The sequence below is a fragment of the Microcaecilia unicolor genome, chromosome 5, assembly GCF_901765095.1.
Source record: "Microcaecilia unicolor chromosome 5, aMicUni1.1, whole genome shotgun sequence".
NCBI classification, from domain to species: Eukaryota; Metazoa; Chordata; class Amphibia; order Gymnophiona; family Siphonopidae; genus Microcaecilia; species Microcaecilia unicolor.
The window spans coordinates 41,793,815-41,811,766 of record NC_044035.1 but is presented as its reverse complement, the minus strand read 5'-3'; the positions used below and the strand labels follow the sequence as shown (position 1 = coordinate 41,811,766).

Genomic DNA, 17,952 nt, shown 5'->3' with positions numbered 1-17,952 from the left:
ATGTCCAGCCGATTAAGGTTGAAGACGGCACTATCTAGACTTTAACTCATTTTACTCTGTGTGAAAACTAGACTGTCCTGATGCAGGCCCTGTTAACGAACACTGTCTGTATCGAGTCAGCTTGATATATTTGAAGGTCTCCAGCCCATTTCATCTGCTTCTCTGTTTTCCTTTAGCTTACATAAGTATCGCCATACTTGCTTTGTGCAAAGTGTGGACTCTTGTTCTTTTGTTGTGCATATAGATCACTCAGGCTGGATTTACTAGCAGATGCTACTGGTTTACCATGCACTACCACACACCAGTGCATGTTATTTACTGCAGGTTCCACTTTATGCAGTGAGACCTAATTTACTAATAACGTACCTGAACAGCATTAACATTTACTATGTCCACTACCACAGTAGTATATTTAGCCTTTGATTTTAAAATGTTTTGTTTTTATAAGATGTGTACCAGTTTGTCTTTTTGCATGACGTGTATATGGTTTTAGTGCACTAGATAAGGCCAATCCAACTACTGAAGTTGACCAATTTGAGTCTCCTCAGTAAATATATCCACTAATACGTAGTCATATTATTGCAGGAATCTGCTCCTTAGTCATATGTTTTAAGCTGCTCAACTTTTTTATTTATTTATTTTTTTGGCACCAAAACAGACCTTGTTCACTACTGAAATATGTGGAAGTTAGCCATTTATGTCAAATTGAACTCAGGCACAGTTCTCATAATACTAAACAGTATCACATCTGAAAGTCCATATCCTACAAATGACTACCTTTTGAAAAAAATTAAATTCATTTCTGTAGTGGTGTACAATCTTCATTGATTGGATAAATAGTTACAGAAAGATCTATAATGCCTTACCAGTAAAAATTGTTCAAACTGGTTTCTTAATCAGTATTAGCTTTTTTTCCCCCCCCCTTTTCCCCAGCCACTTAGCACTTTAAAACTTAAGAAAAATATCACTGTGTTAAGGAGTTCACTGGAAAGCAGTTCTCTTGGCGTAGGAATATTGGGTTTTGTTGCTAAACTGAATGTGTTTTGATGAAAAAATTGCTCTTTTGGAAAGGAGAAACCCAGCATAAATTTGAGCATTTAATCTTTTCAGATACACAACAGCAGACAGCCCAAGTGGGTTTGGCTTTGAGTTGACATTCCGGCTAAAAAGAGAAGCAGGGGAGTCTGCACCCCCAACATGGCCAGCAGAGTTAATGCAAGGCTTGGCTAGATATGTCTTCCAGTCAGGTAAGAATTTAATCATCTTATTTCATTTAACACTACAATTTTTAGAGAACTATGTTGGAGATATTCTTTCCCTTGTTAGTTGAGAAAAGTTGGTGGGACTTACATTAGACGAATATCGGGTACAAAATTTTGATTGTAAACTCTCTGTGAACAGGGAAATAAATATTGTACATGAATGTGTTGTGCTTTTGAGCTATTAATGAAAGGTGTGAGTTAAATTAAATATAAACAAAGTGGCCCTCTTTCTATGTTTTGTATTAAGCAGCTAACGTGTGTTTTACCACGTGGTAGACAATGTGGGCCCACACTGTCTCCTGCAGCAAAAACAAAAGTATGTGGTAAGACTCCTGCATTAGCTGCCTAATGCAGGGAGGGTAGGAGATGGGCATGATGGGAGCGTCTGGCTGTGACAGCTAGCACACAGGTTGACACCGTATGTTAGCTGGCCCGACTGCTGATAGCGCAGCTCAGCTTACCATCACCTCTTCCATAATGCTTTGGGAGGCGATGGTAGTCAATAAGACGCAACAAAGAAAGCGGGAGAAAAACCAAAATAGACCAGATAGAAACCACAAAGAGTAAGAGCACCAAAAAAGTTTATTAAGACCCTACACGGTCTGTGTTTCGGCCAACCGGCCTTCTGCAGGAGACCTGGACCTTCTTTTTGTTGGTTTGACAGTCAATAAGACGCATCACAGGATCATATTTATGAGAGCCCCCAACAGATGTGTAGCTGTATTCTGCAGGGTTTATAATCTTTTCATGTTAGACTTGGTAAGCCTGTTCAAAAACAGACTAATACAGATGAAATCGCTTTTTCATCTCATTCATCGGGCTTCTTAGCATACCGTCGCAAAATGTTTTAATTGTGCTACTATGTGCTAAAATGTCTTATAAATTATATGGTGTTGCTAAATGCATGTGAAACTCCTTTATACTCTTCATAAGTCACATATGTCAGGCTTGTATCAAAGTTCATAATAGGATCATCACTTACCTTTCAACAATGATGTCCAACTTCACATCTCCATGTTAGAAATTTGTTTGTTGCTCAGTCATAATATCCAAAGTGATTTTGCAACTGCTGCTAGGGTCCCCCCTTGAAACCTTATCTTCATTGCGCCACCTGAGGTTTTGTATCGCTGACTTTCTCAAGGGCTTGGGTGTGGACCTCCTGAGTTCTAGCAGGAGACTCCATCTTAAGAACTCATGGTATGCTGGAGAAGTCAGTGAGATTCTTTAAAAAAAAAAAAAAAGTACATTGGCATTTTTATAAACAAGGCTCCCAAGATGCTGTACTGCGCTTCTCACATATTTACACCATAGCACAGATAAACATAACATTGTGCTATAATATGGGCGGACGCATTCCAACTAAAGCTAAACGCAGAAAAAACACTGTCTCATTCTATCCTCACAATACAACACAAACAAACCCAACACCATAAACACCCTGGATTACACCCTCCCGGTCTCGGACAGCCTGAAAATTCTGGGAGTCACAATTGATCGAAATCTCACATTCGAAAATCATGCGAAAAACACAGCAAAGAAAATGTTCTTCTCAATGTGGAAACTTAAAAGAATCAAACCTTACTTCCCAAGGGAAGTATTCCGCAGCCTAGTACAATCAATGGTGCTAAGTCATCTAGACTACTGCAATGCCATTTATGCCGGATGCAAAGAACAAATCATTAAGAAGCTTCAAACCGCTCAAAACACAGCAGCCAGACTCATATTTGGGAAAGCGAAATACGAAAGCGCCAAACCACTAAGAGAAAAACTACACTGGCTCCCACTAAAAGAACGTATTGTGTTCAAAGTTTGCACCCTGGTCTACAAAATCATCCACGGAGAAGCTCCGACCTACATGTCAGACCTTATAGACTTGCCTATTAGGAATGCAAAAAGATCACGCACATTCCTCAATCTCCATTTTCCTAACTGCAAAGGACTAAAGTATAAATCCACATACGCAACCAGCTTCTCATATGTCTGCACGCAGCTATGGAGCGCACTACCGAAGGCCATAAAAACAACGCAAGATCTAACCATCTTCCAAAGACTACTGAAAACAGATCTTTTCAAGATCGGTTCAAAACTCTGCTGCCCGTCTCGTCTTCCGCCAGGGTCGCTTTACTCATACTACCCCCCTCCTCAAGTCGCTTCACTGGCTCCCTATCCATTTTCACATCCTGTTCAAACTTCTTCTACTAACCTATAAATGTACTCACTCTGCTGCTCTCCAGTATCTCTCCACACTCGTCCTTCCCTACACCCCTTCCCGTGCACTCCACTCCATGGATAAATCCTTCTTATCTGTTCCCTTCTCCACTACTGCCAACTCCAGACTTTGCGCCTTCTGTCTCGCTGCACCCTACGCCTGGAATAAACTTCCTGAGCCCCTACGTCTTGCCCCATCCTTGGCCACCTTTAAATCTAGACTGAAAGTCCACCCCTTTAACATTGCTTTTGACTCGTAATCACTTGTAACCACTCGCCTCCACCTACCTTCCTCGCCTCCTTCCTATACACATTAATTGATTTGATTTGCTTACTTTATTTTTTGTCTATTAGATTGTAAGCTCTTTGAGCAGGGACTGTTTTTCTTCTATGTTTGTGCAGCGCTGCGTACGCCTTTTAGCGCTATAGAAGTGCTAAATAGTAGTAGTAGTTCAAGAAGGCATACCTTAAGCATCCATCCGAATACTAAACAACGAAACTATACACGATCTACACAAAACTGAACTCTTAACACTTGACTGATTAAACTCTATGATATTAACGATTAAGCAATTCACTTAAACCTTATGCGGAATAGGGACTCTCTTTAGTCGATGACCTAATGCATGTTACTAACCAATCTACTACTCAGGAGCCTTCATGCACTACCACAACTTTTCTCTTCTTTACCATGTATGTATGCACATGTTATATATATATACCATGATCTATTCCATATATGCTATGCTCCATGTTTGCTACCATGTAATGCAATACCATTTGTAACTCTGCTACCTGGAAATGGCAATCGCCATTATGGCAAATGTAAGCCATATTGAGCCTGCAAATTGGTGGAAAAATGTGGGATACAAATGCTACAAATAAATAAATATAGGTATAGACAGTTGAAGAGTGCTTGGGAAAAGGAATTGGGGGTTGTGGTGACATCATGGGACATTACTAAATCAATAGCACGAATACCCCTGTTAATATCAGATGCTCGATTGAGAGAATGTGCCTATCGTTGTATCCATAGGGGATATGTAACTACAGCTCAGTTAGCACATATGGGAGGGAACCGTAGCCCGGAATGTCTTAAATGTGGAAGACATCCTGGCACGATGCTGCATATGTTTTGGAGCTGCCCAATTTTGAAAAGGTTCTGGGCCCGAGTTCGAGGATTTTGGGAGGAGCGGTTAGGGTTGAGGATCTTAGGGACAGTTCAGCAGTTGATTTTAGATATTCCAGGGTCCTTTAGAGGGCGAAATCGCTTTGAAACATTAATGCTCCGCAAGATGAGCTTATTGGCAAGGAAATGCATTTTACAGAATTGGACGGTCAAAGACCCTCCGGCATACTGGCACTGGAGAAATCAGCTACATCAATTGGTGTCATGGGAGGCGGGAGAATCTCGGTTCTCACAGAAAAAGAGAGTCACATTTTTGGCTATATGGGGCCCTTATTTGCACAGTCTAAGCCATAAAGGCCGCAGTTTACTCCTAAATACAGGGTGAACTCAAAAGGCTGATACTGAATGATTATCCAGGTCTGGGGTAAAAAAGGGGGGGGGGGGGGGGGGGGGGGAAGGGAGGGAAAGGGAGAGGGTGGGGGGAGGATTGGTACAATTGATGAGGTAAAAAGTTGACAAAATGTACAAATGCTGTATGTTAGTTAATAATTGTTATATAGTTAGATTGAAGCACAGCTTGTATGACAATGTTGGTGTTGATTAATGTCAATAAAAAACGTTTGAACATAAATAAATATAGGTGTATCCCAAATCAAAATGGATACCACGCAGACCTATGGATCTGTACATAGCTATCTTTAAAGCTTTGGTTTTAAGAAATTTGGAATGATTGGAACAAGATAAGAGAAACTTATTTGTGAATTTATCTAGATCAGTACGTGAAGCTATAAATCAATTATCAAATAACACTGAAATAGTTATTAGAGCAGCAGACAAAGGGAGTTTCATAGTAATTCATGATGCGACCAAGTACCGTGAGGAAGCACTGTGACCATTAACAGATACCTGTAATTACACCATCTTAGATGGGGATCCAGTGAGAACTTAACAACAGGAAATAAAATAAAGTAGTCATTAGGGATTTAGAGATGGAATATTTGACCAAAGCTGAAACCTGTTTTTTTTTTTTTTTTTTTTTTTACTCCAAAAGTTCAGAGAACACCCATTTTCTTGTCATCAAGCAGATGAATCCATTACGAGTGGGTTGTGTCCATCAACCAGCAGGGGGAGATAGAGAGCACTGAAAAACCATAGTGCCTCATGGCCAGCTAGCTCCATCTGCCTCTTCCGTATTCTCTATCTCCCCAGCAGAGTGGCTGCAGCTTGTTCAAGCTCCTTCAGAAAATCTGCCTGGGGTGGCTCCTGTGCTTTTGCCAGTTGTAGCAGGGGTGTTGTGGCTGATGGTGCCCACTTTAAAGGCAAATAGGTTAGCCCTTTCCCTGCCTTACCCGGCCCCCGATGTGGAAGTAGACAAATAGGCACGCCCTGTCCCTGTTTTTGCCCACGCTGTGGATGCAGGCACATAGGTTCGCCCTTTCCCTGCCTTTCCCACGCGACTGATCCTCTGAAGTTGGAAATTTGCCTCTTCCGCTGTTGCCTCAAACTTTCCTCACAGCGTAAAAAAAAAAAGTTGCGTCGTGCTTTGGCGCTGTGATTCCAGAAAAGAGGTTTTCTTCTGATTGTGCAGCGTGACCAGAGCTCGGAGACTCGGTCTGGTGAGGTAAGAGCATTTTGTTGCTCCTCCTCCGAGGGCCCGCGTTCGGGACGATTTTGGCGCGAATCCGCCACTTTGAATTTCCGCCGTTTTCGACGATGGCTGCTGAGAAACTAAAACGCTGTTCCGTTTGTGGCAAGCACAAATCTGCAGCGGGGCTCTGTAAGGCGTGCTTTTCAGACGGTAGAGCCAGCCCGAGCATGGCGAGCGATGTTCCTTCCCGCTCCATGGAGCTGGCAGCGGGCGCCATTTTGGAACAGCATGGCGTGACCCCCACTGAGGCAGAGGGGTTTGAGCCTGGAGGGGCGCCTTGTGTAGAGGCAAATAAAAGAGCTGTTTCCCCTGGATTGGAACTGGGAGGCCAGGGTGAACCATTTTCCCCTGAATTTGTTTTATTGCTGCATAATGCATACATGTTAAAAAGAGCTCTTCCGCAGGGGTCCTCTGCGGCCCTGCTTTCTGTATCCCCTCCAGTGGAGTCTGGCCTTGGATTACCATCAGGCACGTTTTCCCCCTGACAGATGGCCACAAGACAAGCGCAGAAGGTTGATTCCCCTTCAGAGAGTGGCGCACCCCCCCAAGGTCGGGATGTGAGGACTCTGAGGGGTCTGGCAGGCCTTCGTGGTCTGGAGAGCCAGAAGAAGGTGCAGGATTGCCACCGGATCCAGATGATCCTTCCGCGGTGAGGATTTTCCATCGCGATGAGCTGCCAGCGCTGATTACTGATGCCTTGCAGGTCCTCTCTATAGAAGACCCTGGGAGTACTGAGACCTCCTCCGGTAATCTGAGGATGGCAAGTACTAAGAAGCCTGCTCGAGCCTTCCTTTGCACGACTCCATCCAAGAGCTTATCACGGCTCAATGGGCTGACCCCGAGGGGCCTTTGAAAGTCGCCAGGGCTATGGGGCAATTATACCCTCTAAGTAAGGAGCATTTGACGCACCTAGTGCCTAAAGTGGATGCCCTAGTCACGGCTGTGACAAAGAAAACTACCCTCCCAGTGGAAGGAGGAGTTGCCCTGAAGGACATGCAGGACCGACGCCTGGAGGCAGCTATGAAACGGTCCTTTGAAATTTCTGGCCTATCCTTCCGGGAGTCTGCATGCAGCAGCTACGCTGCCCGAGCCTGCCTCGCTTGGTTACAACAGGCAGTGGAACAGCCCGGAGATGGAGTGGAGCCCCTTTTGGAGGTGGCACCGCGGATGGAGTCGGCCTTGTCATTTTTGGCTGACGCCCTTTATGATCTGGTCAGAGCTTCCGCTAAACAGAGGGCTGTAGCGGTGGGCGGCTCGCCGTCTTCTGTGGCTACGGCATTGGGCAGCTGACATGGCCTCTAAGCAAAGGTTGGAGAAGTTGCCCTTTCAAGGCCTTCTCCTGTTTGGTGAGGAGATGGAGAAAATTGTGAAAGGCCTGGGGGATGCCAAACCCCAGCGCTTACCCGAGGATAGGCCGCGGCCTTCTTCCAAGGGCGCTTCCGTGAAGCTAGAAGGTACCGCCCGGGGCGTTCTGCTGCGTTCACTTCGTGTGCCCGTTTTCAGCAGAGGAACTCCCTTCGCTCGGACAAACGTTCCGCAGCAGCAGGCTCAAGACCTGGAGTTCAAGGGCGACCCTCTCAATGATGATGCGCCGGCCCCCTCCTCGATTCCTGTGATAGGAGGATGACTTTCCCTCTTTCTCGAGGAGTGGGTCAAGATTTCCTCAGATCAGTGGGTCTTGGACCTGATCAGAGAAGGATACCGAATAGAATTCAATGCCCCGATAAGAGACGTGTTTGTGGAGTCCCGATGCGGTTCTGCCGCCAAACGGGCGGCGGTAGAGGAGACCTTACAAGGCTTGCTTCACATTGGGGCGGTTTCCCCCCTGCCTTCTGCCGAATGCGGCTCTGGCCGTTACTCCATTTACTTTGTGGTGCCGCGAAAAGGAGGGTCTTCTCGGCCTATCCTAGACTTAAAACAAGTCAACAAGTCTCTGAACGTGCGGCATTTCCACATGGAAAACCTGCGCTCTGTCATAGCAGCAGTACAGCCAGGAGAGTTTCTCACGTCTCTGGACCTGAAAGAAGCTTACTTGCACATACCAATTTGGCCCCCGCACTAGAGGTTTCTGCGTTTTGCGGTGATAGGAAAACATTTCCAGTTTCGGGCCTTGCCTTTTGGCCTCACCACAGCTCCCCGAACCTTTTTGAAGGTAATGGTGGTAGTAGCTGCTTTTCTCAGGCGAGAGGGTATCCGGGTTCATCCGTACCTAGACGACTGGCTCATCAGAGCAGACTCTGCAGAAGAGAGTCATCAGGTTACAGCCAGAGTGGTCTCAGTACTGCAATCTCTGGGCTGGGTCGTCAATATAGCCAAAGGTCACCTGACCCCTTCTCAATCTCTAGAATATTTGGTGGTCCGGTTCGACACAGCCTCGGGGACAGTCTTCCTACCCGAGCAAAGGCGGTGCAAGCTTCAGAACCAGGTCCGTCTGCTCCTGAGGATGCCTCGCCCACGAGCTTGGGACATAGTCCAGCTGTTTGGGTCGATGATGACCACTTTGGAAGTGGTGCCTTGGGCGAGAGCGCACCTGAGACCTCTGCAGTGTTCCCTGCTTCAACGGTGGTCTTCAATATCTCAGGATTATTAATGCAAACTCACGTGGTTCCCTGCGGCCTGGCTCAGTATGGAGTGGTGGCTCTCAGACAGCATGCTGCGGCGAGGAATGCCGCTAGCACTCCCCTATTGGTGCCTGGTGGTAACAGATGCCAGCCTGAAGGGCTAGGGTGCTCATTGCCGGGGAAGGCATGCCCAGGGTCTTTGGACACCCGAGGAGTCGGAGTGGTCCATCAATCGCTTGGAGTTGAAAGCGATTTTCCAGGCGCTTGTGGCCTTTCAATTGACCCTGGAAGGATTGGCTGTCAGAGTTCTGTCGGACAACACGACAGCAGTTGCCTACATAAATCGCCAAGGAGGCACTCAGTGCATAGCATTAGCAGCGCAGGCCAAGCTTCATCTGCAGTTTGTCAGCAGCTCATATTGCAGGTCAGAGCAACGTGCAAGCCGATTATCTGAGCAGGAATCAGGTCGACCCAGCAGAGTGGGAACTTGCAGACTAAGTATTCCTGCAGTTATGTGCCAAATGGGGAAAGCCCGTAATGGATCTTATGGCATCAAGCACAAATGCCAAAGTCCCGTGCTTCTACAGTAGACAGAGAGATCCTCACTCGGCAGGGTTGAATGCCTTGGCTCAACCCTGGCCTCAGGGCCTCCTGTATGTGTTCCCTCCGTGGCCCTTGATAGGGCGAGTACTCCTGCGGATTCGGCTCCACCAAGGAGAGGTGGTTCTCATCGCCCCGGATTGGCCCAGGAGGCCGTGGTATGCGGACCTCTGGCGGATGCTGGTAGAGGATCCCCTGCCATTACCTCTGGTACAGAACCTGTTGTCACAGGGCCCAGTGACCATGGAGGACGCCTGCCGCTTTGGTCTTACGGCATGGCTATTGAGAGGGCGCAATTGAGAGACAAGGGATATTCCAGTATAGTCATTTCCACTCTCCTACAGGCCCGCAGGCGTTCCACTTCCGTGGCTTATGCCAGGATTTGGCGCCAATTTGAGGCTTGGTGTGCTTCTAAAGCGATTACACCCATGCGGGCTTCTGTCTTGCCGATACTTGACTTTTTGCAGGATGGTTTACAAAAAGGCTTGGCCTATAATTCCCTGCATGTTCAAGTGGCAGCCTTAGCATGTTTTCGAGGGAAGATCGCTGGCCTCTCTCTGGCTGCTTGCCCAGATGGGACACGGTTTCTTAGAGGGGTGCTTCGGCTCCGTCCTCCTGTGCTGGCTCTGTGTCCGGCCTGGAACCTGGGGTTAGTTTTAAAGGCCCTTCAGTGTTCGTCCTTCGAGCCGCTTAGGCGAGCTTCAGAGAAGCTTAAAGACGGTCTTTTTGGTGGCTGTGACGTCGGCGAGACGGGTATCTGAGCTCCAGGCGCTGTCCTGTCGAGACCCATTTCTGCAATTCTCAGAGTCCGGAGTAATGGTACGTACGGTGCCTTCCTTCATGCCTAAGGTGGTTTCAGCGTTTCACCTAAACCAGCCTATTTTCCTGCCCTCATTTTCTAAAGAGGAGTTTTCAGAAGCCTATGGGCAGTTGTACCTTCTGGATGTGCGAAGGGCTCGGTTGCAATATCTGCGCATGTCAAATGCCTTCAGGACCTCTGACCATCTTTTTTTTTTTTGTTTTTTGTTTTGTCAGGTCCGCACAGAGGGTCTCCAGCATCTAAGGCCACTATAGCCCGTTGGCTCAAAGAAGCTATCTTTTCAGCATATCTACTATCTGGCCGGCCTCCGCCTGAAGCCTTTAAGGCACATTCCACAAGAGTGATTTTTTCTTCTTGGGCTGAAACTGGAGCACTCTCTCTTCAAGAGATATGTAGTGCAGCTACTTGGGCTTCTAAGCTCTCGTTTGCCTGACATTACAGGCTGGATATGGCTGCCAGGAGAGATGCGCATTTTGGAGCACAAGTGCTGGCGCGTGGTGTGGCTTGTTCCCACCTTATCTAGGGATTGCTTTGATACATTCCACTCGTAATGGATTCATCTGCTTGATGACAAGGAAGGGAAAATTAGGTTCTTACCTTGGTAATTTTCTTTCCTTTAGTCATAGCAGATGAATCCATGAGCCCTCCCTCAATGGTTCATTATGTGATTTATGTTACTTTTATGTTCAGTTTTTCCTGTAGATATGTTCCCTCATTGGGAGAAGTTGGAAAACAGTCTTTGGGATTTCTGTTCAGTTACAGGAGGATGGGTTCATTCCCTCCAGGAGGATGAGTTCATTCCCTCCTTTGAATTATAGCTCCAGTTTTGGGGCGTTCATCCGCAGTGAGGAAAGTTCATGTTATTATGCTTTGCGGTGTAACACTGCTTTGGAAGCTTCAAATTACTGAAGAGGCAGATGGAGCTAGCTGGCCATGAGGCACTATGGTTTTTCAGTGCTCTCTATCTCCCCCTGCTGGTTGATGGACACAACCCACTCGTAACGGATTCATCTGCTATGACTAAAGGAAAGAAAATTACCAAGGTAAGAACCTAATTTTCCCGTCTCAAAAAATGGCCTAATGTGGCATTTGGACATTTTTCTCCGAAAAACATCCAAATTGTGATTTTTCAAAACTCTGATTTGAGATGTTTTTCTCTGCAGTTTGTGCTAATCACAAGGGAGCGTGTTGGGGGCAGAATTTGGGTGTTTCCAAAACTTGGACGTTTTTCTGCCATAGTAGAATAAAGCAAGAATGTGCAGGGCTAAAAGTTAGATGTTTTGGTCTAGATCTGTTTTAATCATGACTAAGTCACAAAAGGGTGCCCTAAATGACCAGATCACCACTGGAGAGATTAAGACATGAAATTGGGACAAGTAGAAATGGTCGCTGCATACTAACCACCACATTCCATGAGTCGGTATTGGTAACTTCTGTAGGAGTGGTAGAAGACAGACCCTGAACAGATCCTCTACCCAAAAGAAAACCAGCTGGCTTCAAAAGATGACAATAGCACAGCACTATTAGTTCCTGGTCTAGAGTATATTATATACTCAAGTTAGTGCATCATATTGAGCAGGCAGGAGGGAACGATCAGTTGGGAATAAGTAATTTAACTATCTTAGAAACATCTACAGAAGAAGCTAATAATAGGAGTAGCCTAGTGGTTAGTGCAGTGGACTTTGATCCTGGGAAACTGAGTTTGATTCCCACTGCAGCTCCTTGTGACTCTGGGCAAGTCACTTAACCCTCCATTGCCCCTGGTACAAAATAAGTACCTGAATATATGTAAACCGCTTTGAATGTAGTTGCAAAACCTCAGGCGGTATATCAAGTCCCATTTCCCTTTATAACATTTGATATACCGCCCTTCTAGGCAACAAACAAATAAAAAAAAAAAAAAAAAACTACACTTGTCCTTACTGCCGAAAGAGAAATGATTCTTCAGTTATTTTTCAAGGTTTTGGCACTGGAGATGGGATTTTTCTTAATACCCTAGGACAGTGGTTCCCAAACCTGGTCCTGGAGGCACCCCAGCCAGTCAGGTTTTCAGGATATCTACAATGAATATTCATGAGAGAGATAACATAGTAACATAGTAGATGACGGCAGAAAAAGACCTGCACGGTCCATCCAGTCTGCCCAACAAGACAACATTTGTGTAAACCTTACCTTGATTTGTACCTGCCTTATTCAGGGCACAGACCGTACAAGTCTGCACAGCAGTACTTCCCGCCTCCCAACCACCAGTCCCACCTCCCATCACCGGCTTTGGCACAGACCGTATAAGTCTGCTCTCCACTATCCTTGCCTCCCGACCACCAACCCCTCTTCCCCCACCTGCTCCGCCACCCAATTTCGGCTAGGCTTCTGAGGATCCATTCCTTCTGCACAGGATTCCTTTATGCCTATCCCACGCATGTTTGAATTCCGTTACCATTTTCATCTCCACCACCTCCCGCAGGAGGGCATTCCAAGCATCCACCACCCTCTCCGTGAAAAAATACTTCCTGACATTTTTCCTGAGGCTGCCCCCCTTCAACCTCATTTCATGTCCTCTCGTTCTACCGCCTTCCCATCTCCGGAAAAGATTTGTTTGCAGATTAATACCTTTCAAATATTTGAACGTCTGTATCATATCACCCCTGTTCCTCCTTTCCTCCAGGGTATACATGTTCAGGTCAGCAAGTCTCTCCTCATAGGTCTTGGAACGCAAATCCCGTACCATTCTCGTAGCTTTTCTTTGCACCGCTTCCATTTTTTTAACATCCTTCGCAAGGTACGGCCTCCAAAACTGAACACACTACTCCAGGTGGGGCCTGACCAACGACTTGTACAGGGGCATCAACACTTCCTTTCTTCTGCTGATCACACCTCTCTCTATACAGCCTAGCAACCCTCTCACTACAGCCACCGCCTTGTCACACTGTTTCGTCGCCTTCAGATCCTCGGATACTATCACCCCAAGATCCCTCTCCCCCTCAGTACCTATCAGACTCTTACCTCCTAACACATAAGTCTCCACTGCATGCAAATCTGGGTCATGAATATTTATTGTAGATATCTTGAAAACCTGATTGGCAGGGGTGCCTCCAGGTGGGAACCACTGCCCTATGATGTGTTTATTTTATTTATTCCAGCGGCTTGATATACCGCACAGGGTCCAAACTGGCTATTGCATGGCCTACAGTAATATAATGACATAAAGAGGGGAGGAGACACCAGAGAGGAGAGACTAAGGTAAAATTATGTATAATCATACCTGATAATTTTCTTTCCATTAATCATAGCTGATCAATGCATAGACTGGTGGGTTGTGTCCATCTACCAGCAGGTGGAGATAGAGAGCAAACTTTTGCCTCCCTATATGTGGTCATGTGCTGCCGGAAACTCCTCAGTATGTCGATATCAAAGCTCCATCCGCAGGACTCAGCACTTAGAGAATTACACCCACGAAGGGACACTCTGCCCAGCTCACCACCGCCGAAACGGGGGAGGGGAATTAACCCAGCTCATCCCCACCCAAGTGGGGGAGGGGAATCCGTCCAACTCATCCCCGCGGAGCGGGGGAGGGACACCACACCCGCCGATGCGGGGGGATCTGGCTTATCCTGCAACCGCAACCGCGGGAGGAGCTGACTGACCCTAACACCGCCGAAGCGGGAGGGGTACAAAGCTGCCCTACAGCCGCACGAAGCGGGAGGGAGTGCCGGCAGAATTTTAAGTCTCAATCCAGCCCCGTAAAACGGAGGGGAGAGGAATGCAGCAGCTCACTGTAACACAAACTCGTCTTAACTCTTGAAGAATCCAAGTGAAAAAACTTGAACACGAAGTCTTTCTGAAGTAACTGAAGACTAAACTTGAACCTGAAATGCAACCAGAATAAAAACAGTACAGATATCTGGGAGGGGCTATGGATTGATCAGCTATGATTAATGGAAAGAAAATTATCAGGTATGATTATACATAATTTTACCTTCCATATCATCAAGCTGATCAATCCATAGACTGGTGGGATGTACCGAAGCAGTACTCACCCAGGGCGGGACATTGAAATCCCTGACCTCAACACTGAAGCTCCAAACCGGGCCTCCGCCTGTGCAGCCACAGTCAAACGGTAATGCTTGGAGAATGTATGAGCCGAAGCCCAAGTTGCCGCCTTGCATATCTCTTCCAAGGAGACGGATCCGGCCTCTGCCATCGAGGCCGCCTGAGCTCTCGTGGAGTGAGCCTTCAGCTGGATAGGCGGCACCTTCCCCGCGGCCACATAAGCCGCTGCAATGGCTTCCTTGACCCATCTTGCCACTGTAGGCTTAGCAGCCTGCAGACCCTTACGAGGACCTGCAAACAGGACAAACAGATGATCCGATTTCCGGAAATCATTGGTCACTTCCAAGTATCTGATGATGACTCGTCTCACATCCAGATATTTAAGAGCAGAGTACTCCTCTGGGTAGTCCTCCCTACGAAAGGAAGGGAGACAGAGCTGCTGATTCACATGGAAGCGAGAAACAATCTTGGGCAGGAAGGAAGGCACTGTGCGAATAGTCACTCCTGCCTCAGTGAACTGCAGAAAAGGCTCTCGACATGAGAGCGCCTGGAGCTCGGAAACTCTTCTGGCTGAAGTGATAGCCACCAAAAAGACTGCTTTCAACGTCAGGTCTTTCAGAGATGCCCTCGACAAGGGTTCAAAAGGCGGCTTCTGCAATGCTCTTAGTACCAGGTTGAGATTCCACGCAGGCACCACTGAGTGCAGAGGAGGGCGCAGGTGATTAACTCCCTTGAGAAAGCGCACCACATCTGGCTGCGAAGCCAGGGAAGCACCCTTCAGGCGGCCCCTGAAGCAAGCCAGAGCCGCTACCTGGACTTTAAGGGAACTGAGCGACAGGCCTTTCTCCAGACCTTCTTGCAGGAACGCCAACACTGAAGAAATTGGAGCAGTGAAGGGAGAAAGTGAGCCTGCTTCACACCACGCTGCAAAGATACGCCAAACCCTGGCGTAAGCAGTAGAAGTAGAGCGCTTCCTCGCTCTCAGCATAGTGGCGATGACCTTGTCTGAGAAGCCCTTCTTCCTCAGACGCTGCCGCTCAATAGCCAGGCCGTAAGACCAAAGGGGGAGGGATCCTCCATCACCACGGGACCCTGATGTAACAGGCCCTGCTCCACTGGCAGCCGCAGAGGATCGTCGACTGAGAGCCTGATCAAGTCCGCATACCAGGGACGCCTGGGCCAATCCAGACCCACCAGGATTACCCTGCCGGGATGCTTTGCCACCCGGTCTAGCACCCTGCCTAACATGGGCCAGGGCGGGAACACATAGAGAAGCTCTTGTGTCGGCCACTGTTGGAGAAGAGCATCTACTCCCAGGGATCGAGGGTCCCGTCCTCTGCTGAAAAAGCGCGGCACTTGGCAATTGGCCGATGACGCCATCAGATCTAGGCTCGGCTGGCCCCAGCGCTTCGTGATGTCCAAGAACGCCTGAGCAGATAGCTGCCACTCTCCGGGCTCCAAGGTATGGCGACTGAGAAAGTCCGCCTTGACATTCATGACTCCGGCAATGTGGGCCGCTGAAAGCTGCTCCAGGTTCGCTTCCGCCCACTGGCAAAGATTCATAGCCTCCTTGGCTAGAGGGGCGTTCTTGGTACCTCCCTGGCGGTTGACATAGGCCACAGCCGTGGCATTGTCCGACAGGACCCGTACAGGCTTCAACACCAGTACCGGGATGAACTCCAAAAGCGCCAACCGAATGGCTCTGAGTTCCAGGAGGTTGATAGACCACTTTGCCTCTGCAGGAGACCAGAGCCCCTGCGCTGTCCTTCCCAAGCAGTGGGTTCCCCAGCCCGACAACGAGGCGTCCGTCGTGACGACAATCCACTCTGGGGTCACCAGAGGCATTCCCGCAGACAACTTATCTGTCTGCATCCACCAGCTCAGCGCCTTGCGCACTGCTGGGTCCAAGGGAAGGCGCACAGCATAATCCTCCGACATCGGAGTCCAGCGCTGCAGCAAAGAGTGTTGAAGTGGTCTCATATGAGCCCTGGCCCAGGGCACAACTTCCATCGTGGCCGTCATAGAGCCCAACAGCTGCACATAGTCCCAAGCCCGAAGGGGAGAGGCTACTAGGAACTGGTCCACCTGAGCCTGAAGTTTGACAATCCGATTGTCTGGCAGGAACACTCTGCCCACTTGGGTGTCGAATCGAACTCCCAGATACTCCAGGGACTGAGTCGGGCGCAGCTGGCTTTTCTCCCAGTTGATGATCCATCCCAGGGAGCTCAAAAGAGCAACTACCCGGTCCACAGCTTTGCCGCACTCTGCATAAGAGGGGGCTCGGATCAACCAGTCGTCCAGATAAGGATGGACTTGTACCCCTTCCTTTCGTAGGAAGGCCGCGATGACCACCATTACTTTGGAGAAGGTCCGCGGAGCAGTAGCCAACCCGAAAGGGAGGGCTCTGAACTGGAAGTGTCGTCCCAGGACTGCAAAACGCAGAAAGCGTTGATGAGGAGGCCAGATGGGAATATGCAGGTACGCTTCCTTGATGTCCAAGGATGCCAGGAACTCTCCTGCCTTCACTGCCGCTATAACAGAGCGGAGAGTCTCCATGCGAAAGTGCCGCACTTTCAAGGCCCGATTGACCCCTTTGAGATCGAGGATAGGCCGGACAGAACCTCCTTTCTTTGGTACCACAAAGTAAATGGAGTAACGTCCCTTGCCAAGCTGACTTTCTGGCACCGGAACGACCGCGCCCAGGCGGATCAGATTGTCCAAGGTCTGCTGCACTGCCACAGCTTTGACCGGAGACTTGCAGGGAGAGAGTACAAACCCGTCTTTTAAGGGTCGGCAGAACTCTAGTTTGTAACCGTCTCTGATGACTTCCAGCACCCACGCGTCTGAAGTTATTGTGGTCCACTCGCCCAGAAACGAGGACAGCCGTCCTCCAATCTGCACTGGGGCGTGGACCAAGACCCCGTCATTGGGTACGAGACCCTGGGGGAGGACCGGAGGGAGCACCTCCGGGACGGCGGTCTCTGCGAAAGGAATGCTGCTTGGGGGAGAAATTCCTCTTGAAGGAAGAGGGGGCAGAGGAACCCGACTTGCCCGGGCGGTACCGACGGGCTTCCTGCAACCGTCCTCTGGAGGTACCGGGACGAGTACTAGCCCGAGCCCTGACCTCTGGTAATTTCTTGCCCTTAGACGTGCCGAGATCGGTCACGATTTTGTCCAGCTCTACCCCAAAGAGCAGCTTGCCTTTAAAAGGCAACCTAGCCAGGCGGGATTTAGAGGCGTGGTCAGCAGACCAATGTTTCAGCCAAAGCCACCGCCGTGCAGAGATTGTCTGAGCCATGCCTTTCGCTGAGGCCCTCAAGACATCATACAGCAAGTCTGCCAAATAGGCTAAGCCCGATTCCAGGGCCGGCCAATCAGCCCTCAAGGAATGATCCGAGGGGGAAGCCCGCTGCACCATAGTCAGGCACGCCCTGGCCACATAGGAGCCGCAAACTGAGGCCTGCAAACTTAAAGCAGCCGCCTCAAAGGACGACCTTAAGGCCGCCTCCAATCTTCTGTCTTGGGCGTCCTTTAGGGCCGTGCCACCTTCCACCGGCAACGCCGTTTTCTTAGTCACCGCAGTGATTAAAGAATCCACGGTAGGCCACAGATAGGCCTCACGTTCACTCACAGCCAAAGGATAGAGGCGGGACATAGCCCTAGCCACTTTAAGG

General features: G+C 48.6%; 1 protein-coding gene across 2 annotated transcripts in view; it reads left to right on the top strand.

Moving 5' to 3' along the window:
• Nucleotides 1–17,952, top strand: part of SUFU (SUFU negative regulator of hedgehog signaling) — a 232,700-nt gene that overhangs the window by 39,611 nt on the left and 175,137 nt on the right. For both annotated transcript variants that reach the window (XM_030202831.1, XM_030202830.1), the window contains exon 3: nt 1,111–1,247. In XM_030202831.1, the coding sequence (XP_030058691.1) occupies nt 1,111–1,247 (137 nt within the window). The remainder of the gene's footprint in view (nt 1–1,110; nt 1,248–17,952) is intronic.